The sequence below is a fragment of the Somniosus microcephalus genome, chromosome 18 (genome assembly GCF_052327205.1).
Source record: "Somniosus microcephalus isolate GS21.2 chromosome 18, FLI_Smic_1.0, whole genome shotgun sequence".
Taxonomy (NCBI): Eukaryota; Metazoa; Chordata; class Chondrichthyes; order Squaliformes; family Somniosidae; genus Somniosus; species Somniosus microcephalus.
In genome coordinates, this window is record NC_141004.1 from 48,486,105 (window position 1) to 48,506,007 (window position 19,903).

Genomic DNA, 19,903 nt, shown 5'->3' on the forward strand with positions numbered 1-19,903 from the left:
GCTGCTCCTAGCGTTCTACAGGGTAATGGCGGCGACCCGCGGCTTCGGCACGTCTCACTTTTCCTTCCCCTCGTTTATTTTCTCTCCGCTGCCCGGTTCTTGAGCACCGACCGTGCCCTGTGCGCTCCACCCTCTCTCTCTTTCCTCCCGGCGACGCTGCGCGGCCCCTTTTGCAGAGCCGCTCGATCGAGCTCGAGCCCGCCGCAGTCCGGAAGGGTCAACGCACTACCTGCTACCAGCACGATTTGCTGGAACACCTTAACTGGGGAGCCAAGCTCAGCTCTCCACAGCCTCTCCCGCAATTCTCCGAACACCGATGGATTGCCGCGGTCGACGCCCGTTGCTCAGACTTCGACCTCCAAGAAACTTCTTCTCAGGGTGAGATCCCCGTGAGGTGATGCAACACTGCAGGTGAGTTCGAACTTGCTCGTCGCCACTGTAAAGTCCGCACCTCAATAATACATGGACTTCGGGAGAACAATTAAACAGGTATTTTACTGAACAGAGGGTAACGTCAGACTGAAGTACAGAAGCCTGCTAGGGCCTTTTATACAGGGGTGGTCACTGCCGGTACTGCAGTATAAAATCAGTTCTTCTCTTAAAGGTACATACACAACATAAAGTATCCCATGACACTATTTGAAGAAGAACATGTAGTTCTCCTGGTATTCTGGCCAATGTTCTTCCCTCGACCAACACAAACAACAGCATTTTAGCTGGTCATTCATTCTTTTGCTCCCTGTGGGGCAGATTAACTCCTTTGCTTACCTAAGTGATTGCACTTCAAATAATCTATGGGTTGCAAAACACTTTAGGACATCCTGAGGACACAATGTCGTATTATAAAATACAAATACTTTCTTTCTTTGGCAGATCATTAGTGTATGCAGAGGGTCTTGTTCCCAAAAGAGACAGGGACAACAGTGCCAATGGCATCACTAGGATGTATAAATGCTTGACTGACCGTGATGTCGGAAACCCCCTCAGAAGTGCCCTAATCCCAGTACATCCTATTTTCAGTGGCACTGAATAAAAGAAGGTATGCAAAGGTACCTAGCAGCTAGCATAGCCTGTTTGAATGCACCCAAGATACCACCAGACATATCTGCAGGCCAGGACATACCTGCCTGGCAACAATCATGGAAAACCGTCTATGTAAGTTCTAGGCCAACATAGAACCAGATGCAGAGCAGAGCCATCTGCTGCAAGGACACCTGTAGTTGCGTGTGGTGTGAGACCGGCACATTCAGTGTTGGTACTAGTTAGCTGTGCTTACCCATGTTTACAGAGTGGCACTACCTCCAGCAACGATCAAACAAGGAGTCTGAGTCAGATGCTGGGTTGCTCAGTCCCTTGCCTGAAGACTTATGCCTCTAACTTGCATTTGGTTACTTTCATTGTTCCTTGCCAGTTCTTAGTCCTCTAAGCCATTCAGCTTTGGCAAAGGCTGCTAATGGGTTTGGATGCCTTTTCAACTTTTGCAATAGCTTTCAGAATATTTGTAACACTTTCCTTAAATTGGTCCAATCAAACCCTTTAAATTTGATGTGGGTGCAATTTTCCACTCTCGCCATTGGTGTGCTCAGAAAAGCATTTGAATTTGCATTTTGACCTGTGAGTGATTGTGGAATTTAGCTTATCCCAGAAATTTGGCTGCTGTTAGCACTTTTCCATGCTGGCAGGATTTACATCAGTTCTTAATCAGCTAGAATCGCCTTGCGCCTGTAGATGAAAATTGTCCCCTCTCTGTCAGTTGTATGTGCTATCTATGGAACACATTACAAAACGGTCTTCAAAATATGGAAAAGTAATAATATCTTCTTCTTAGGCAGTCCCTCAGAACCGAGGATGACTTGCTTCCACATTAAAAATGAGTTCTCAGGTGACTGATGAGTCCAATGCGGGACCTACAGTCTTTGTCACAGGTGGGGCAGATGGTGGTTGAAGGGGCGGGTGGGTGGGGTGCTTGGGTTGACGTGCGCTGCCTGCACTTGGCTTCCGCTTGCTCCCGGCGAAGAGACTCGAGGTGTTCGGCGCCTTCCCGGATGCTTCTCCTCCACTTTGTGCGGTCTTGGGCCAGGGATTCCCAGGTGTCGTTGGAGATGTTACACTTTTTCTAGGAGGCTTTGAGGGTGTCCTTGAAGTATTTCCTCTGCCCACCTGGGGCTCTCTTGCCGTGCCGGAGCTCCGAGTAGAGCGCTTGTTTTGGGAGTCGCGTATCAGGCATGCGGACAATGTGACCCGTCCATCGGAGCTGATCGAGCGTGGTCAAAGCTTCGATGCTGGGGATGTTGGCCTGAGCAAGAACACTGATGTTGGTGCGCCTATCCTGCCAATGGATTTGCAGGATCTTGCGGAGGCAGCGTTGGTGGTACCTCTTTGACGTGCCTGCTATACATGGCCCATGACCCTGAGGCAATAATATAAGCTGATGTTAGCAAATGTTTGTCAATTTGTTTTACTCTCAATCAGTAACTTTATAGATCTCGTAAGAAGCGATCTTAATATGTTTTTGTTTCTCATAACTATTGGATTGAATTGAATTTAAAGGTGAAAGTATAACTTATGTGATTTTCTTTTTTCTCGAAATAGACAACTGGACATTAATGGCTATTATCAACACAACATCCCGTCATCTGGCACAGGACTCAGACTGACATTCCCCCCTCAAGGAACACTTCGACATGCAGTCCAGGTTAGTGCCTCGCTGATATTCATGGCATCGTTACAATCTGGGAACCTCTGGCTAATAAATTATTGTGCATTAATAAATGACAAAATGTCCTTAAGATTCTAGGCGCCAAAGCAAACCACTGAGACTGTCAAGTTTTATGCAGTGGTATTTAGTGTTTTAAGCTTAGTATTTCCTTCAAAATATATGTGGCTTTAAAGAAGTATGTAGACAGTGATAGAGCTTTAATGATTTCTTCAACTGTTAGTGTTGACATTTTAATGTATTGTCTACATGGAGAAAGATGGATAGCTGTCCAAGAATTACCATACAGAAATAGTTAGGTTCGGATGGTACCTTATGCTGTAGGAGTGAGTGGTTTATGTTCAAGCATAAATCACTTCCTTAAGCCTACTTTATGTGGAGGTTTTCTGATGTTTGAATTTCAAAATATTTCCATATGATTTAGGATGGAGCGTACTGCCTGTTTTCCTCTGGTTGCTATTTTTTTAAACAAAATTGTAGCTAAGCGTAAAAAGGTGAGCAAGATGGATAAAAAGCTGTCACAGACTATTTGGGGGTGAAATTCATCTTGTGCGTTAGTGCAAGACGAGCAACAGTGAATCGGCAACCCGATTTACATTCCGCAAAGAAAATGAGGCTGCGTGTATAACGCACTGCCAATTCACTATTGCCTATTTTGTGGGGCCGCCCAAGACAAATTTCACCCCTTTATCTGTAATTACCATTTCTCTGAGTCTGGGGCTCGTCATCAAATGGGTGAAAGCAAATTAGCTTAAAGAGAAAAAAATACTTCTTATGGCCAGTTAAATTCTTATCAAAGCCCTATCCTGAGAGTATTGATTGGCAGGGGAGTGGGGGGAAGGCACATGGTTATAGATCAAAGGTGAGTTCTGAACTCGAATATTATTTATATAACGGAATCAGCGTGATTGATACTTATTGTTTAAAATTAATCTAAATACTTTGTAGTTCAATAACAATACAACAATGCTATAGATAATTCAGATTTATTTCTATGAGATATTATATAACCATATTAAAAATTAGAGCAATATTTTATTAAGTGGGTGTCCCATGCATTGTAAAACATCAATTGCAGCTTGTCTGCAGAAAATGTACAAATGAATCAATTTCAGCACAGTGTCATGCTAATGATAAAATACAGTGTTGTAACACCAAATGGGGGCGGGGGGGTGGGGGGGATAGTCAATACCGAGGAGGAATGCAACAAATTACAGAAAGACATTAATAAACTTGCTGAATGGGCATATAATTGGCAAATGAATTTCAACACAGTTAAATGTGAGGTATTACATTTTGGTAGGAAGAATAGGGAGGTCACTTATTACTTGGAGGGTAGGAGTCTAGGTGGGGTAGAGGAGCAACGGGATCTTGGCGTACAAATACACAAATTGCTAAAAGTAGCGACACAGGCTAACAAGGCCATTTAAAAAAAAAAGCAAACCTAGCACTAGGGTTTATTTCTAGAGGGATAGAATTGAAAAGTAGTGAAGTTATGCTAAACTTGTATCCAACCTTGGTTAGACCACACTTGAAGTACTGCATACAATTTTGGTTGCCATATTATGGAAAGGATATCGAGGCACTGGAGAGGGTGCAGAGAAGATTTACAAGGATGAAACCAGAAATGCGAGGGTATACCTATCGGGAAAGGATGAACAGGCTGGGTCTCTTTTCTCTTGAAAAAAGAAGGCTGAGGGGTGACCTAATAGAGGTCTTTAAAATTATGAAAGGGTTTGATAGAGTAGATACACAAAGAGTGTTTCCACTTGTGAGGAAGAGCATAACTAGAGGCCATCAATATAAGATAGTCACCAGCAAATCAAATAGGGAATTCAGAAGAAACTTTTTTACCCAGAGAGTGGTGAGAATGTGGAACTCGCTACCACAGGGAGTAGTTGAGGCAAATAGTATAGATGCATTTAAGGGGAGGCTAGATAAGCATATGAGGGAGAAGGGAATAGAGGGTTATGCTGATAGAGTTAGATGAGGAAAGACAGGAGGAGGCTCGAGTGGAGCATAAACGCTGACATGGACTAGTTGGGCCGAATGGCCTGTTTCTGTTCCGTATTCCCCTCACGATAAGTGGTAGGCCATTTAAGACTGAGATGAGGAGGGATTTCTTCACTCAGAGGGTTGTGAATCTTTGGAATTCTCTGCCCTAGAGGGCTGTGAATGCTGAGTCTTTGAGTATATTCAAGGCTGAGAGAGATAGATTTTTGGACTCGAGGGGAATCAAGGGATATGGAGATTGGGCGGGAAAGTGAAGTTGAGGTGGATGATCAGCCATGGTCTTATTGAATAGCGGAGCAGGCTCGAGGGGCTGTATGGCCTACTCCTGCTCCTATTCCTTATGTTCCTATGTTCTTATATCCTATGTAAGTACCGTGGGATTTTTTAAATGTTAAAGATGCTATAAAAATGCAAGTTGTTTACCATTTACATTCACTAACCTTAAACCTCTTCAGTGAGCCACTTGGCAAATGTTACATGAGGGGGTTTTAGTGAGTGAATTATAGGGAATTGTACAAGACGGCCCTGCATTCTAAATGAGAGGTATTCAAGCCAAAAAAATAGTCCTAATCAGTACTGTGTTAAATAAATTATACAGTTGCATTTTCTTTAGTTGTACTAGATGTCAACTAGTTATGTCTCTGCCCAATGAATCCACAAAAGTGATAAATGTAATCCCAAATTTTAATGGGCCAAGAAACAAACTGGAGAGCACAGTGTTTAAATGATTGAGATTTGAATTTACCCAAATTTCAATACTACAGAGAAATTTAGTTCTGGCCACTTATTGACTAGACTGTGAGTGCATTGGCATCACCCTCTTGACTACAGCATAGACCACAACACAGACATTTAACACATCCCATCAAATGTTTTATGAGAAATTATGCTGCTCACCTAACAAGGGCTTGTCATTTGCCTAATGACCAGCTAATGACTATCTCCCTGGGGGTTGGAGGAGAATTAAGCAATGTCTCTTTAGGATCAAGAAGGCTTCTTTCAGATCCTGGGTTCCATTTGTGGTTGTGTTCCTCACTCAGTGGTGGAATGCAACTTATTCCTTCACCAGCCTCTTCATGTCATTGAACAATTTCCTGACATGGCAGGTTCTTTTATTTCTGGAGGCTGTATTCAACCACGGAGCAAACTCCTCCCAGGCCAACTTTCTTGTTCAATGGAATACTTAGTGTTAGTGGCTTGGCAGTACATATTAGTCTAAATTCACTGAACTTATGCTTCCAGTGGGGAGCCACACTCAATAGGAATGTGTGTTGGAGAAATGAACCCACAGTGTTGAAACCCTATCTCTGACTTGTGCTCTTTTTGATGCGGCTCCCCACTGGAATCAATGTGGAGAGTACTTCATTCATCTCAAGCTGTTGTCATAATTTATTCACTATGTAACTCACCACTATTTGAAGGGTCAAGAAGACTGGATGGATGGCTGCTAAGGGAGCAAAAGCTATCCACTGCAGTCAAAGCTGCTTCATCATCTCATTAAAGCAGTACAAGGTCAAGGGGAGTAGAGCAATATAATGAAGTACACACTGCTAGCGAGGGTGAAGTCCATCATTCTCTCTAGAACCTCCTACAGCAGCAGCTGCAAATCAGCAACTAAGAATGATACTGTTTTGCTTCTCTGCCTTGCTTCTGTCATGTTTTAAATTTGCAGCCAGTTTTACTTTAAGGGTGACCAGCTGCCCTTTAACAACGACTGGTGCCAGATAACCTCACCCATGGGTCTTCCCAATTCATCATTAAGTATGCGCTGGGAGTGCCAAAAAGTTACTTAAACATGCTGATCTTGCATTGCAGCACCAGGTCAGCTCAGTGGAATGTAGGTATACACAGTCCCCAAAGAGCAGTTGTCCTTGCGTCCCCCAGCTCCCATTATTAGTTGCATAGCCTCATTAGAATACAACTAAATTCCCATGATGGGGCCAAATGAATTCACTCCATTGTTGTTGGTTCTGACCTAGCCTGGCCAATTCAGTCACCTGCATTCATTTCTGTGACATGTCACTCTTGATGTTATCTATCCAGCGTTTCCTTGGTCTTCCTCAGCTTCTTGTTCCATGCACCTCTGTATGCAGGGCCATGAAAGTTATTCTAGCTGTTTTCACTCTTGAAACATATCCCAAAACTAATCAGACTAAATCGCAAAGCATTTAGTTACCTTGTGTACTGCCCAACACCCTTCAACATCAAGCCTGTTTCGCTTTTCCTACATTTCCAAATTACTTCATTGGCTGTGAAGCGCTTTGGGACGCCCTGCGGTCATGAATGGCGCTATATAAATGCAAGTTTTTTTTTCAGCAAACGTAACCCCTACCCTTTCACAGTGGATAGATTACTTGCATCTGCTAAATATAATGTTATCATGTTTAATCAACATATTAAGTTGATATTGTAAGACAACAGAAGTTGGTTCAATGGGATTCTGTTGTGAATTAGAATTTTATATAAAATCTGTGCCTGTGCTTCAGCACACATCTTGTTGATGCAGGCCAAATCCTTGATTTGCCACCTGGCATGTGGGAGTATGTATAAGTGTACCTCAATGAGGTCTGTGGATCCTCCCTCATGGTTATCTGTATATTGTTGGCTGAAGCTGCCAGTTATCATGTCATGGAGTGCAGGCCTCCATGCCTGACCATCAATAAGCACATTCCTGAGAGATGCTACTGCTGTGTTTTCGCCCTGTAGGTTTGAGGTCTGAACCACTGATGGTGCATATTGCTCAATGGCACATTCTGCAACTGTTTTCATCCCAGCTTGCATTCTTCTTGTGCACTGAACAAGAGACTTATTCAGCTGCAATTGCTCATATAGTAATCTGTCGATCGTGGGTGGCTCCATCAAGTCGGAATCTTGGTTACAATTAATTTGTGTTCAGTACAAATCTACCCTTAGACATATACCACTCTTCCTGATCATGATCAGTGACTCGCTCTCTGTATCCTCCTGAAGTTCAGTATCACATTCCAAATATATATCACATGGGTGTTTTCTGCTTGATGTAATGTGAGTGACACAGTGTGTGCTGTAGAGGTTGCACTTCTGCTGTTAACTTTGTACACCTTCTTGCCTGTTAGAAACAGTTAGGCATTTTAAAGCATTTTGTTTTTGCAGTAACAGATTATTTGAGAGACAGAAACATTGCTTTTAATGTTATGGGGCCAACTTTAGTCTAGTATTCCCTAATTTTGGGTGCAAACAGGAGTAACCAGACCACGCAATGAGGTAGCAAGGAATCCCCACAGACTACAGCTGAATATTTCAGCCCTATTCTGTGTTCTAGTTGGGTCTGGGGTGGACATTGGAATTTCCTGTCTGAAGCAGGCAAGAATTGTATAAGAAATAAAGAACGAAAACGATACAAGTGCATTTCACAACCTCAGGACACAATCTTCTTCTTAGGCAGTCCCTCGGAACCGAGGATGACTTGCTTCCACATTAAAAATGAGTTCACAGGTGACTGATGAGTCCAATGCGGGACCTACAGTCTCTGTCACAGGTGGGGCAGACGGTGGTTGAAGGGGCGGGTGGGTGGGGTGCTTGGGTTGACGTGCGCTCCTTCTGCTGTTTGTGCATGGCTTCCGCTTGCTCCTGGCGAAGAGACTTGAGGTGTTCGGCGCCTTCCCGGATGCTTCTCCTCCACTTTGTGCGGTCTTGGGCCAGGGATTCCCAGGTGTCGATGGGGATGTTACACTTTTTCAAGGAGGCTTTGAGGGTGTCCTTGAAGCGTTTCCTCTGCCCACCTGGGGCTCTCTTGCCATGCCGGAGCTCTGAGTAGAGCGCTTGTTTTGGGAGTCTCGTATCGGGCATGCGGACAATGTGACCTGTCCATCGGAGCTGATTGAGCGTGGTCAAAACTTCGATGCTGGGGATGTTGGCCTGAGCAAGAACACTGATGTTGGTGTGCCTATCCTGCCAATGGCTTTGCAGGATCTTGCGGAGGCAGCGTTGGTGGTACACAATGAAGTGTAGGGAAACACGGCAGCCATTTTGCACACAATAAGGTCACAGTACTGTACATGTAAAAAGGTATGGGGAATAGGTGCAGCTTCATTTTACGGCCAGTGGGTGTGCGGAATTTTAAGTCACTTGCATGTTTCAGAAACCTGGCAGGAAAGAGGCATGGGGTAGAGGAGGGAGGACCTTTAAAAGGCACAAGGATATTTGAAAGTATGTGTTCTAAGGGCTTTTCTGGGCTCTTTTTGTTTATTTTTATGCTGGCAATTAGTCTTTTAGCGCCTTTTGGGTGGAATTTTCCATGTCCCCATGGCACTGCCAGGGCCTCTTGTGTGGTGAGTGGCATATTTTGGAAAAACATGGCTGCACTGCCTGTGATTTTCAATCCATTAATGTCAGTGGATTTTCTGATTAACTACCTATTGCATACGAGATCCTGATGATGATCCATGTGCATTCCCCATAATTGAAGACAACTTTGTCAGCTTGGCTCAGTGGTAGCACTGGGAGTGTGGGCTGTGCGTTCAAGCACCACAATAGGGACTTGACCATATAATTGAGGCCGATACTCCCTACGAGTGCTGCTTTTTGCTAGGTGTTACCTGGCAAAAGTAATTCCTTGGCTGTGAATCATTTCGGGTCATCTTGAGGATGCGAAATATATATGCTGTATAAACACAAGTCCTGTTGGTGCTGGGAAAGGCAAGGGCTGTACATCTAAGAAATCATCAGGTTGCATTTCAGTTCAGAAGCATATTAGAATGGATATAAATGGGAAGAACAAAACCTTCAAAAGAGCTTCAATACACTATTACTAATGCCTTTTGTGCAATTGAAAGTTACTATTGGAATGGTTAGATTTGAAGCTTGGGACCTCTAATAGGGACCACACTCTGGAGGAATCAATAGATTTTAACAGACAAAAGACGCTGTATGTGAAAAGAACATGGTACGGCAGAAGAAAAATCTTTTTATGCAAGGATTTGCTGTGTTTGCATAAACATGTCTGTAACGTAAGATACCACAGCCTCAGTTATTATTTCTATATTAGAAATCAGTTTCATCTTTACCGGTTTGAAGCAGAATTAGGTGTCTTGGAAAAAATAGATCCAAGAGTCGTAGTTGAAGAAAATGAGAGCGAACGTAAGATCGGTCTTAGTGATACGAGGAAATCGAGAACGAGCGATGACAATGAAGAATAATTAGAGGTGCAGCACCTGAAAAGGAGTTTTTTTTGACAATTTGCTGTAAATTATATCATATATTTGAACCTGGGGCTTCAGTAAATAGATGAATAATATTGTAGAAATATTGTTAGCTGTAATTTTTATTTTAATTGTCCAATCATTCCTATGTTTATATAAATGATGCTTTGCTCTAAAGTGATTAAATAGACAATCTTTATTAAACTTCTTGTGAACCAACCAGGAGAGAAAATTGCTGGTTCTGAATCCTAATCTCGGTCCTTGTGCCATTATTTCTGTTGGTTTGTTCTAGCTACTGTTAACCATGGGATTAAGACACACTAGCCAGTAATGTCTATGCTCTATTTGTGGTAAATATTAAAGTTGGCTTGGGCGCTTGCCAATCCCCACCCAACACATACCCACCTTGGTATTTAGTATTAAGCTGGCAGCTGAACTAGTAGTCATGAACTGCAACTTTTAATCTAAAATAAAACAGAAGTTGTATAATTCTGCAGACATATCATCTTTCTTTCTAAAGAGTGGTGAGGTAATTTCTTTACTTTAGTCTCAGTATGTGGATCAGCATAATTGAACATTTTTTTCCTCCCTGCTGCTTCCAGTGCTGTTTCCATTTGTGGTTAAACCCAGATAGTCTCGTTGCTCTTGTGCAAAGCGTTATTCTCGCTCTTGAATCTGCTTCATATTTACACTCAAGACAGTATGTTTTTTCCTTCAGGATTCCTGGCCCCACTACAAGGGCAGCAGCGGCAACCAGCAGCAATACCAAGTCTCTCTCAACTATGAACAGACAAGGTCAAACTATTAGCAGTTCGAACAAGCACAATCCCCTGCCGTGCAAATCCGGGAGTCAGAAAGGTAAGGACGAAATGTGTACTGATGCATTTTAAAAGTTAGATAAATTTGAATGGTGGCAAAATAAATTCAATTACTACACCAAGGAATGAAGCTTTGAGAATATTGTTTAAGTATTAAGTTGATAGAACTAGTGTTTCATAAGTTGATAATAGTCACTTACAGCGATCCAAATTTATTATTAGTTTTTTGCATGCGTTTGCATTTCATGTCTTGCTTCAAAAATCTATTGAAGATTCAGTATTGTATTACATGGAATTACTGTATATATTTTACTAAAAATTATCTTCGATCAAGCAATATCATTACAAATATTATGAAGAAAACTGATGTAAACCAAAATATTTACAATTCAAAGATAGTTTTCTGATATAAAGTCTGAGTGTCACACCAGTGAGATTTATAAACAGGGTGTGGTGCCTTAACAGGCTTACAAGATGTATTTGTGCAGTTATTCAAAACTATCAGTAAACGGTTAATTGCTTTATTCATCCAGTATGTGGATTTATAACCTTGTGTACTACTAAAATCTTCTAATTTTTTAAGCTGTTAGCTGTTGTTTAATCTTTCTACTGATTTATTTTATCACTATGGAAAAATGTAGATGCTTAATAAAAATGTTGAGATTTATTTGGTATTTTGACTATTATGCATAAAACAACTAGAAAATGTTAAATACCTGCATCTAATTAGTGCGACAAAATTCTTACTCTTCTGGCCAGGCACACTGGTGCATTTTAAGTGATGGAAGTAAGAAGCTATGGTTATATTTTCCATTTACATCACCGTGGAGCGGAGCAAGGCATACTCAGACACACATACTGAGTTCTAGTTACTGGTCTTCAATTATCTATCAAACCTCCAGCGATTGAAACCAGATGACAAGATAATCAGTTCTTTTTAGTCACTGGAAATAGAAATGTGGTAAAATGACATAAAGGTGGTTTAAACCTTAAAGGGTAAAGTTTGAAAAACTTCCATACCAGCTGCAGTTGTACCCTAGACAGTGCGATCACCTTTTCCAAGTGCTGTCCCAAGTGCCATCAATCACTCTTACAATGTCCGATCAGCAGTTCAACTGTGGGTCTCACAAAGACCCGAGCAGCCTTATTATTTAGTGTGTTTTATCTGTTGCATATAATGCATTCATATGAATGTTTAACTTCAAGTAGTAATAGATAATGTACCATATGTATATTTGATTATGGTATTAAAATGTCATGGTAAATTGTGTAGAGCGTTTAAAAAAACACTGACGTTAGTATGATGTAAAAATTCTAATCTAGTGGTTGATTAAATCCATTCGTAGATAAAATTGATTTGAATCAGATGTGTAAAATTGTAGCTTTCAGCCCCAAGAAAAACCGTGGCTCATGGGTTAGGTTTTGATGTACTTTAGTAAGGCATAGAAGAGTGTAAATACTTGATCCAAAATAAATGAATTTTCCCAGTGTAAAGGTGGAATTTCATAGAATGGCAGTCATGGTACCTTTACACTGTAGCCTTTGGGATTGCATTCAGCTTAACTGAGGATGATCAGGATTGAATAGGATGTCAGAGGATTTATATCTACAGCTGCCTCATTCAGTTCATGTGCTCGCCAATATTAAATTACCAGCCCAAGGCATGCGCTAAAATACTCATTTTAGTTATAAATGCAGATTTCCTGATGTTTTCAATACTCAAATGTGAATCTCCCATTCTGTAGTTAAAGTCAAATGACAGAGGTTTTTGCTTTAAGCTGTCGGCATTTCTGCAACAGATATACTTCAAGGTTTACCATAAGTCAGTCAGAAAATTTTACCAAATTCAGACTTACAGCTGTAGTGTAAGCAGGCCACTTGTAAATTTCAACAATGTTGCTGGCATTCAAGACATGGTAAATGCCCGCTGAACTAAAGTAATCAAGTGATAAATATTAAAAGAAACTGCTAAGTTCTCAATAACCAGAATTAACATTGTCAAAACCAAATATGAGCAAACTGCAGATTTCATTAATAGTAAACAGCTGAAGGGTAGCATCTTGGCAGTAAAGATGTGTAGACAGGGAAAGCTAGCCAACAACCTTTAACATATGCCTTTGGATATTAGCATTTATTTGCTATTCTAGGAAATAGTTTGTACTGGATTCTTAACATAATGGGGGTAATTTTGACTTTGGGCAATAATGATTCAGCTGACCATTATACATCTTTCCTGATTTTCATTTCCATAGAAGACAATGAAAATGAAAATCGGGAAAGATCTATAATGGACGGCTGAATCGACATCTCCCATTTTACACTATCACCGAAAATCAAAATGGCCCCCAATCAAAAAAGAGAAACGTGCAAAATCTTTTACCATATTTGCATTCCTTTTGTAATTTTGACAAGCAGCATTGTTTGAGATACTTCTACAACTGCTACCAAAGATGCCATAAAATGTAAATGAATAGACCCTGATCTGATTAAAATACATTTTCAAAGTTGTGTTAATAATACAATATGCATAATGCTCCTAATGGCAAAAGCATTCCTTCAAATGTGTACTTAAATCACAATTATTACATGAAAAATCAATTGGAATAGAATAAGGTCTAGTATAAGTATAACAGTGTTCTTGCATCAAGACCAGATGTTTGCCATTAACCATTTCCCCTTCAAATACAAACACAAATTGTGAAGTGCCAAAATAAGTACGGAAATAATTAAATTCATTTTTTTCCAAGGTATTTGTATACAGGAATGTCATCAAGGAAGTATTAGAAAATATGTCCTTTCTGGGCATTAAATTATTTACGTATAGTGTTTTTTCTATTCTTCTGCTTTTATTTTTGTTTCTCTCATTGTTTCGGTTATCTTTTTCTTGTTAATGCTTATTCTCTAGTAGCACTCTTGCATCTGAGTCAGAATGTTGTGGGTTCAAGTCCCGCTCCAGAGACTTGAGCATAAAAATCTAGGCTGACACTCCAGGGCAGTACTGAGGGAGTGCTGCAATGTCAGAGGTGGCGTCTTTCAGATGAGACATCCAACCGAGTCCCCGTCTGCCCTCTCAGGTGGACGTAAAAGATCCCATGGCACTATTTTGAAGAAGAGCAGGGGAGTTATCCCCAGTGTCCTGGCCAATCAACATCACTAAAACAGATTATCTGGTCATTATCTCATTGCTGTTTGTGGGACCTTGCTGTGTGCAAATTGGCTGCCGCGTTTCCTACATTACAACAGTGACTACACTTCTAAAGAACTTAAATATGTTAATTTTGTAGCATTTATTCTCTTGTTGCTTGTTTCTGTCTATGTCTTCACAAGATTGCAAGATGAGGAAATCTTTTGGCTCTTTTCTGAACCACCTCCAGTGCCTGAGTGTCTCTCTTGGATTGTGATCAGAACTGTACACAATACTCAAGGTGTGGTCTGTAGTGAATAGGCATGTTAGGCACTGAGTGTGCTAAAACCAACAGACTTCTTTCAACTTCATTAGCATAATAACACTGTGAAATAATTATGTGGCCCATTTTTTCTACTATGCAAAACTTTATTTGTGTTAAATTTCATTTGCTATTGATCTTATGTAGTCCATTTTATAGTTCCCAAGCTGTGTCATTAGATTCATCTGTCCCTCCGAGTTTGGTATCATCTGTGAACTTGACCAGTTTGCATCACTTCTGTATCTAAATCTCTTTTCTCTGCTGTCTATCTGTCCACACAACTGTCAGGAGCCTGTAAATGCTTACATTGGCTCTGGCAGCTATCCAAGTAGTACGGAGGAACATTTACGACCACAGATTATCCTGCCATTTTGCAAAAATGGACAGGGCATATAGTTGCATAAGCTTCTGTAACAAAGTTTGGCATAGTCTTGCCTGTATCTGGGTATGAATGAGGGCTCTTAATGCTTATGGGGATCTCTGTGAGATGGGGAACATTATGCAATGTATCTAAATAGGAACAGGAGTAGGCCATTAAGCCCCTTGAGCCTGTTCTGTCGTTCAGTGAGGTTAAAGCTGATTTGTATCCTAACTCCATCCACCCACCTTGGCTCCATACCCCTTAATACCCTTGGCTAGCAAAAATCTATCAATCTCAGGTTTAAAATTATTAATTGAGCTAGTATCTACTGCTTTTTATGGGAGGGGGTTCCACACTTCTACCACCCTTTGTGTGAAGAAGTGTTTCCTGACTTCTCCCCTGAATGGCCTGGCTCTGATTTTAAGGTTTTATCGCCTTGTCCTAGATTCCCACCACCAGCAGAAAAAGTTTTTCTCTATTTACACTATCAATTCCATTCAGAATCCTAAAAACCTCAATCGAATCACTCCTTAACCTTCTATATTCCATGGAATACAAGCCTAGTTTATGTAATCTCTCCTCATAGTCTAACACTCGGAGCCCTTGTAACATTCTGGTGAATCTGCGCTGCACTCCCTCTAAGGCAAGGTGCCCAGAACTGTACACAGTGCTCCAGATATGGTCTAACTAGGGCTTTGTAAAGCTGCAGCAAAGCTTCCTCCCCTTAAAACTCTAGCCCTCGAGTTATGAAGGCTAACATTCCTTTATGCTATTTGGTTATTTATTGTAGCTGTCCACTGCATTTAGAGATATGTGTATATGGACCCCTAAATCTCCTGTGACCTCCACTGTTCCTAGCTTTTCACCATTTATGAATACTCGGATCTATCCTTATTTTAGCCCATAATGGATGACTTCACACTTATTTAAGAAAGGCCTTACGCTTGCTTTTACCAGCTTAAGGCCTAGAAATTGGGTTGTGGCGCAAAAGTTGCCTGAGCGCAGGATTTAGCGCAGCGTTCGAGGCTTTAGCGATCGTCAGATATTCAGTTTCATTGCTCCTCGAGGGACACGGGGCGAGGCTCAAGGCGCTCCGCGTCCCTCTTAGGGCGCTGAAACTGAATATCGCAGCGCAACGTGATGCAGCGCCACACGCTGCGGCACGGCACGCTGCGGTATTGCAGGCCTTCCTCCCACTGTTAAGGGGGAGGTGCTTGCAACAGCGCGATCCCCGCTCGCGAGTGCCGGCAAATGAGCCCGGCACCAAGGAGAAGTGCCGGGCTCTCGGGAAACAGCCGGCAATGCTGCGGGGGGGGGTGGTTAGGAGGCCGGGGACGGAGGTGCTGGCAGGCGGCCGCTGAAAAAGGCGGCCGCCCCGTACCTCCACCTTAACTTGCGCCGCTGCCGGCACAGTAAGGCCCCGTGAACCAGGCGCGGGTAGCGAACGGCGCAACTGCGCCGTTCGCTACCAAATATCGCGAACGGGGCGCTGCACACACCGATGACATCATCGGTGGCGGCGCAGCGCAAATGCCTAACGCCACCATTAGCGCCCCTGCTGAATATCGTGGGAGACGCAGCCAGTGGCGCTACAGCCACTGACTGCCTCTTTAGGCGCTAACAGGTGGCGCGACTCACCCAATTTCTCCCCCTAAGAGTTTTAAAAAACATAAAAATAAAACTTTCATTCATTCAAACATTAAAACACATGTACAATAAGGTAAGTTTATTTTTAGACCCTTTAAAATATGTTTTTTTTTTAATTCAAAAAAATAATTTTTTGTTTTAAATGTTTAATTATATTGGGCTCGAATTTCCCAGGGCCGTGGAGGCGGGAATGGAGGCGTGTGGGGTGTTAAAATTGCAGAATCAGGGGGCACGAACCCTTCCCGCCCCAACCCGCCTCCATGCCCATTTCCCAGGTGGCGGGTACCCGACCTGTGCTGGGAGCCGCCTCCCCAAGGTGGGAAGGGGATTAGTGCCACAATTAACTGCCTAATCCCTATTTTTATCCCTGAAGTGTGGGATTCCCGACGGCTCCAAACCACGCCAAGTTAGCAAGGCGGACCGTCGGGCTGAAGGGCTTGGAGGGTTCGAGATGTCAGGTGAGTGATGGGTGCATGAGTGCAGAGGTAAGTGTGTTTGGTGTGTGTAATGTGTTTAAATAAGTTTTACTTACCTTTACTTACTAATGCAGGCTTCCTTCCTTCAGGTCTCAGGAGTCCCTCATCTCACCGGCACAGAAAGCAGAATGGCCGCGAGCTGTCAAAAGTTGCAGCCTCTGCTTTCTGTTCTGGAGAGATTTCTAACTGAGTCTGTGGAGAAGGACTCAAGTTAGAAGTCAGATTGTCAGTGTTTGACAGCTTCACAGAGCTGTCAAATGCTGATATTTCATCTGTCAAAAGTTCTTGACAGATGAAATGTCAATCCCTGATGTCACCTGTAACCAGGTGTCCCTTAATTGGCCTGCTGAGTCCGCTGGGCAGGCTCAACAAGGTCAATCAAGGGTTGGCCACAAATCGATGGAGGCAGGATTACAACCCAAAAAGTGGGAGTCCCGCCTCCATCATGTCCCCATTGACAAAATCCAGCCCATTGTATTTTAATTAATTTTAAATGTATTTTAAATTTTTTTTATGTTAAATCTATTTTTAATGTCATCCCCATTCATGCTTATGGAGGTTCTGTACAAACGGAACTTCCATAAGTATGAATGGGGATTCCCCCTTCTTTGATTGATTGGTTGGGCCGGCCCACATGATCCCAGAGGCGCTTGTGAACCTTCTGCGCCCCTGGGATACGTGGGCCTCTACGCAGGCCTACTCATAAGAGGCCCAGGAGCGCAAGTGTCCGAACCTCCGGGACCATCAAGTAAGTTGGTAGATTTTTTGCTGATCGGAGGCATCAGTCCGCGGGAAGCCTCCGATCGCAAATTCAGCCCCATTGAATTTTATGCTGTATGTTCTACAAGGATAAGAGCCTGTTCTTCAAATAGTACAGTTTGTTGAAAGAAGCTGTAATTTTGAAGTTCCCAAACCTAGCTTGGTAGCATGGAGCTGTGACACATTGGGGGTGGGTTGGGCGGGGGCAGGGGAAAGAGGGTGAAGTTAGCCTTTGCCACTAGTGTGAAACTCGCTCATTGCGAATTGGCAGCCCCTTTTACACTGTGCCCGATTTTATTTTCCATTGAAGTCACTGTAACCTATTCAAGCTCATTTAGTTAGATTAACAAAGTCTCTTTTACTATTTGGAAAAAAAGTACTGTAAAATGCAGCTTTGTGCTCTATTGTGGCGGAGCCACCAAGGGTCTCAGAACAATTGGTAATAATCCCTTTAACTACAGTATAGTGCAACCGCGGACTGCACCTTTAAACTGCCTGTTAACTGTACTGTATTGTGTTTTCCTGCACTCCACGTGATGACGTCATGACGCCGCTCACGTGACCACCAGTGGCGCGAAGAACGTGATGACGTCATGACGTCAGCTTCCAGAATCTTCCAGTAGTCGTCGAGTGCCCAGCAAGCTGTATAGACCTGTATACCGTTTCTCCTGTAGTTTCCCTGCTAACTTCGTTGTTCATTAAAACCTGTTGATTTGATTCATCGAGTCGAATACTTTATTCAGCTAGGAACCTCCGTTCCTACACTATCATACATGAGTTAATAGGTTGAGCTTCAGTATACCCGTAAACAGATTAAGGTGTTCAGGAGGAATCATATTTCTCTATTTTTATCCATCCCACTAAGTACTGAATGAATTGTGATCCCGATCTAGTACCAGATGTAGGCCAGTGAAAGAAGACAAGAATGTTATAATCTATATCCGAATTCTGATTGAGCAATTTACCAGTCTGTTGTTCACTTACTTTCGGATTGGATGAAACCAGAAATTGTAATTTCTCATTCTTTGTTTTAAAAGAAATTAAACCCAATTTATAATTTTAACCTTTTGAGTGTTCAGTTTGTTTTATTAGTTAAAATGAGGAGAGATGTTTATCATATATTTTCTCCCGACTAGAAAGATCTCTCTCTCTCCCTCTTTCCTCTCTCTCCCTCCTCACTCATTCTTTTAGCTAAAAGATGTCCAGACCAATGCATTTTAGCCAGCTCCAATCTTGTAAGTGCCTCCCATTTAACTGGAGAAAGATGGAACTGAGAGTGCTCCAGGATAATTGTCAGATTGAATTAGGCTATTTTGTGTTTGTGAGAATACTTAAACCCAGATCAATTTAGCTTCAGCTGGCCAAATTGCAAATATGCATATTCTCATTTTGACTTTCCTAATAATTTTAGCTTAAATATTTAGTTTTGCAGTTCAGGTGCAGTAAATGTTTAAGCAATCTATAATTTGTCCCATGATCATATTTGCAAACATTAGATCATTCAATTTTCAACTAAGGATGCCTGAGATACCTAGATTATGAACCGGTAGTATGTGGCATTCATAAAATCTTCAGGTACTAAATTCTCAAAATGAGCTTTTCCTACCTTAATGATGGCTTTGTAGTCTATATATAAGCATATAAGAAAAAAGGCTATGGAAACCATCCCATAGCGCAAATGGCTGGTATTCCTTCATGCTGGAGATATTCCTTAGGAAATAAGTAAATACATATGTCTAAATTTCTATGCCAACAGCCTTTTCTCCATTTATTTTTAGATGTATTTTAAATCCTCATTTCTTTGCTGCACATAAATAAGATCACTTATTTCAGATATTTCATCTGCATTGAATTTTTCTTTAGACGTGTGTTAGAGAGGAGAATGACTTCTCAGGGAATGGGAAGTGCAAGTCCTCCCCTTCTAAGGTTACAGTAGTAACATCTTAGGAGATAGTCCTGGTTGGGGATCTGAAATTACATGGGTCTTTCAGGCACATCATCAGTTAGTGGCTGCAATGAGTAAAATATCGCTTTGTATGGATGAAAAAGAAAATACCACGGGCAAACTTGAGGCCTACGGTATACTATACTATACTATATGCAGTTTAATTAGACAGTACCTAATTATGTGAACCAGTTGTGCGGTATGCATGAACAGTCTTTAGGAATCCAGGATACACTGAAAATCCTGTTCTGTGCATCTTCAAAGTATAAAACTGTGATGTCGAACAGCAAAGGAAAACCATATAACTTCATTTCAGAAGTCGGCCTTAAACTTCAATCTACAGTAGCACCTACTTTCCATTTTACGTTGGTTGTAGTTATTTTTACATAAGAACATAAGAAATAGGAGCAGGAGTAGGCCATTCGGCCCCTCAAGCCTGCTCCGCCATTCAATAATATCATGGCTGATTTTCTACCTCAACTCCACTTTCCTGCACTATCCCCATATCCCTTGATTCCCTTAATATCCAAAAATCTATCGAA

General features: G+C 41.9%; 1 protein-coding gene across 6 annotated transcripts in view; it reads left to right on the forward strand.

Moving 5' to 3' along the window:
- Positions 1-2,563: 2,563 nt before the first annotated feature.
- LOC147105264 (neuron navigator 1-like) overlaps positions 2,564-19,903 on the forward strand; it is a 632,986-nt gene continuing 615,646 nt past the window's right edge. For 4 of the 6 annotated variants that reach the window (XM_086011441.1, XM_086011443.1, XM_086011444.1 and 1 more), the window contains exons 1-2: positions 2,565-2,695; positions 10,628-10,767. In XM_086011441.1, coding sequence (XP_085867567.1) covers positions 2,685-2,695; positions 10,628-10,767 — 151 coding nt within the window. In that variant the 5' untranslated portion in view covers positions 2,565-2,684. Of the gene's footprint in view, positions 2,696-10,627; positions 10,768-19,903 lie in introns of all 6 variants that reach the window. The other 2 variants (XR_015081721.1, XM_086011440.1) reach the window with 1 other exon arrangement.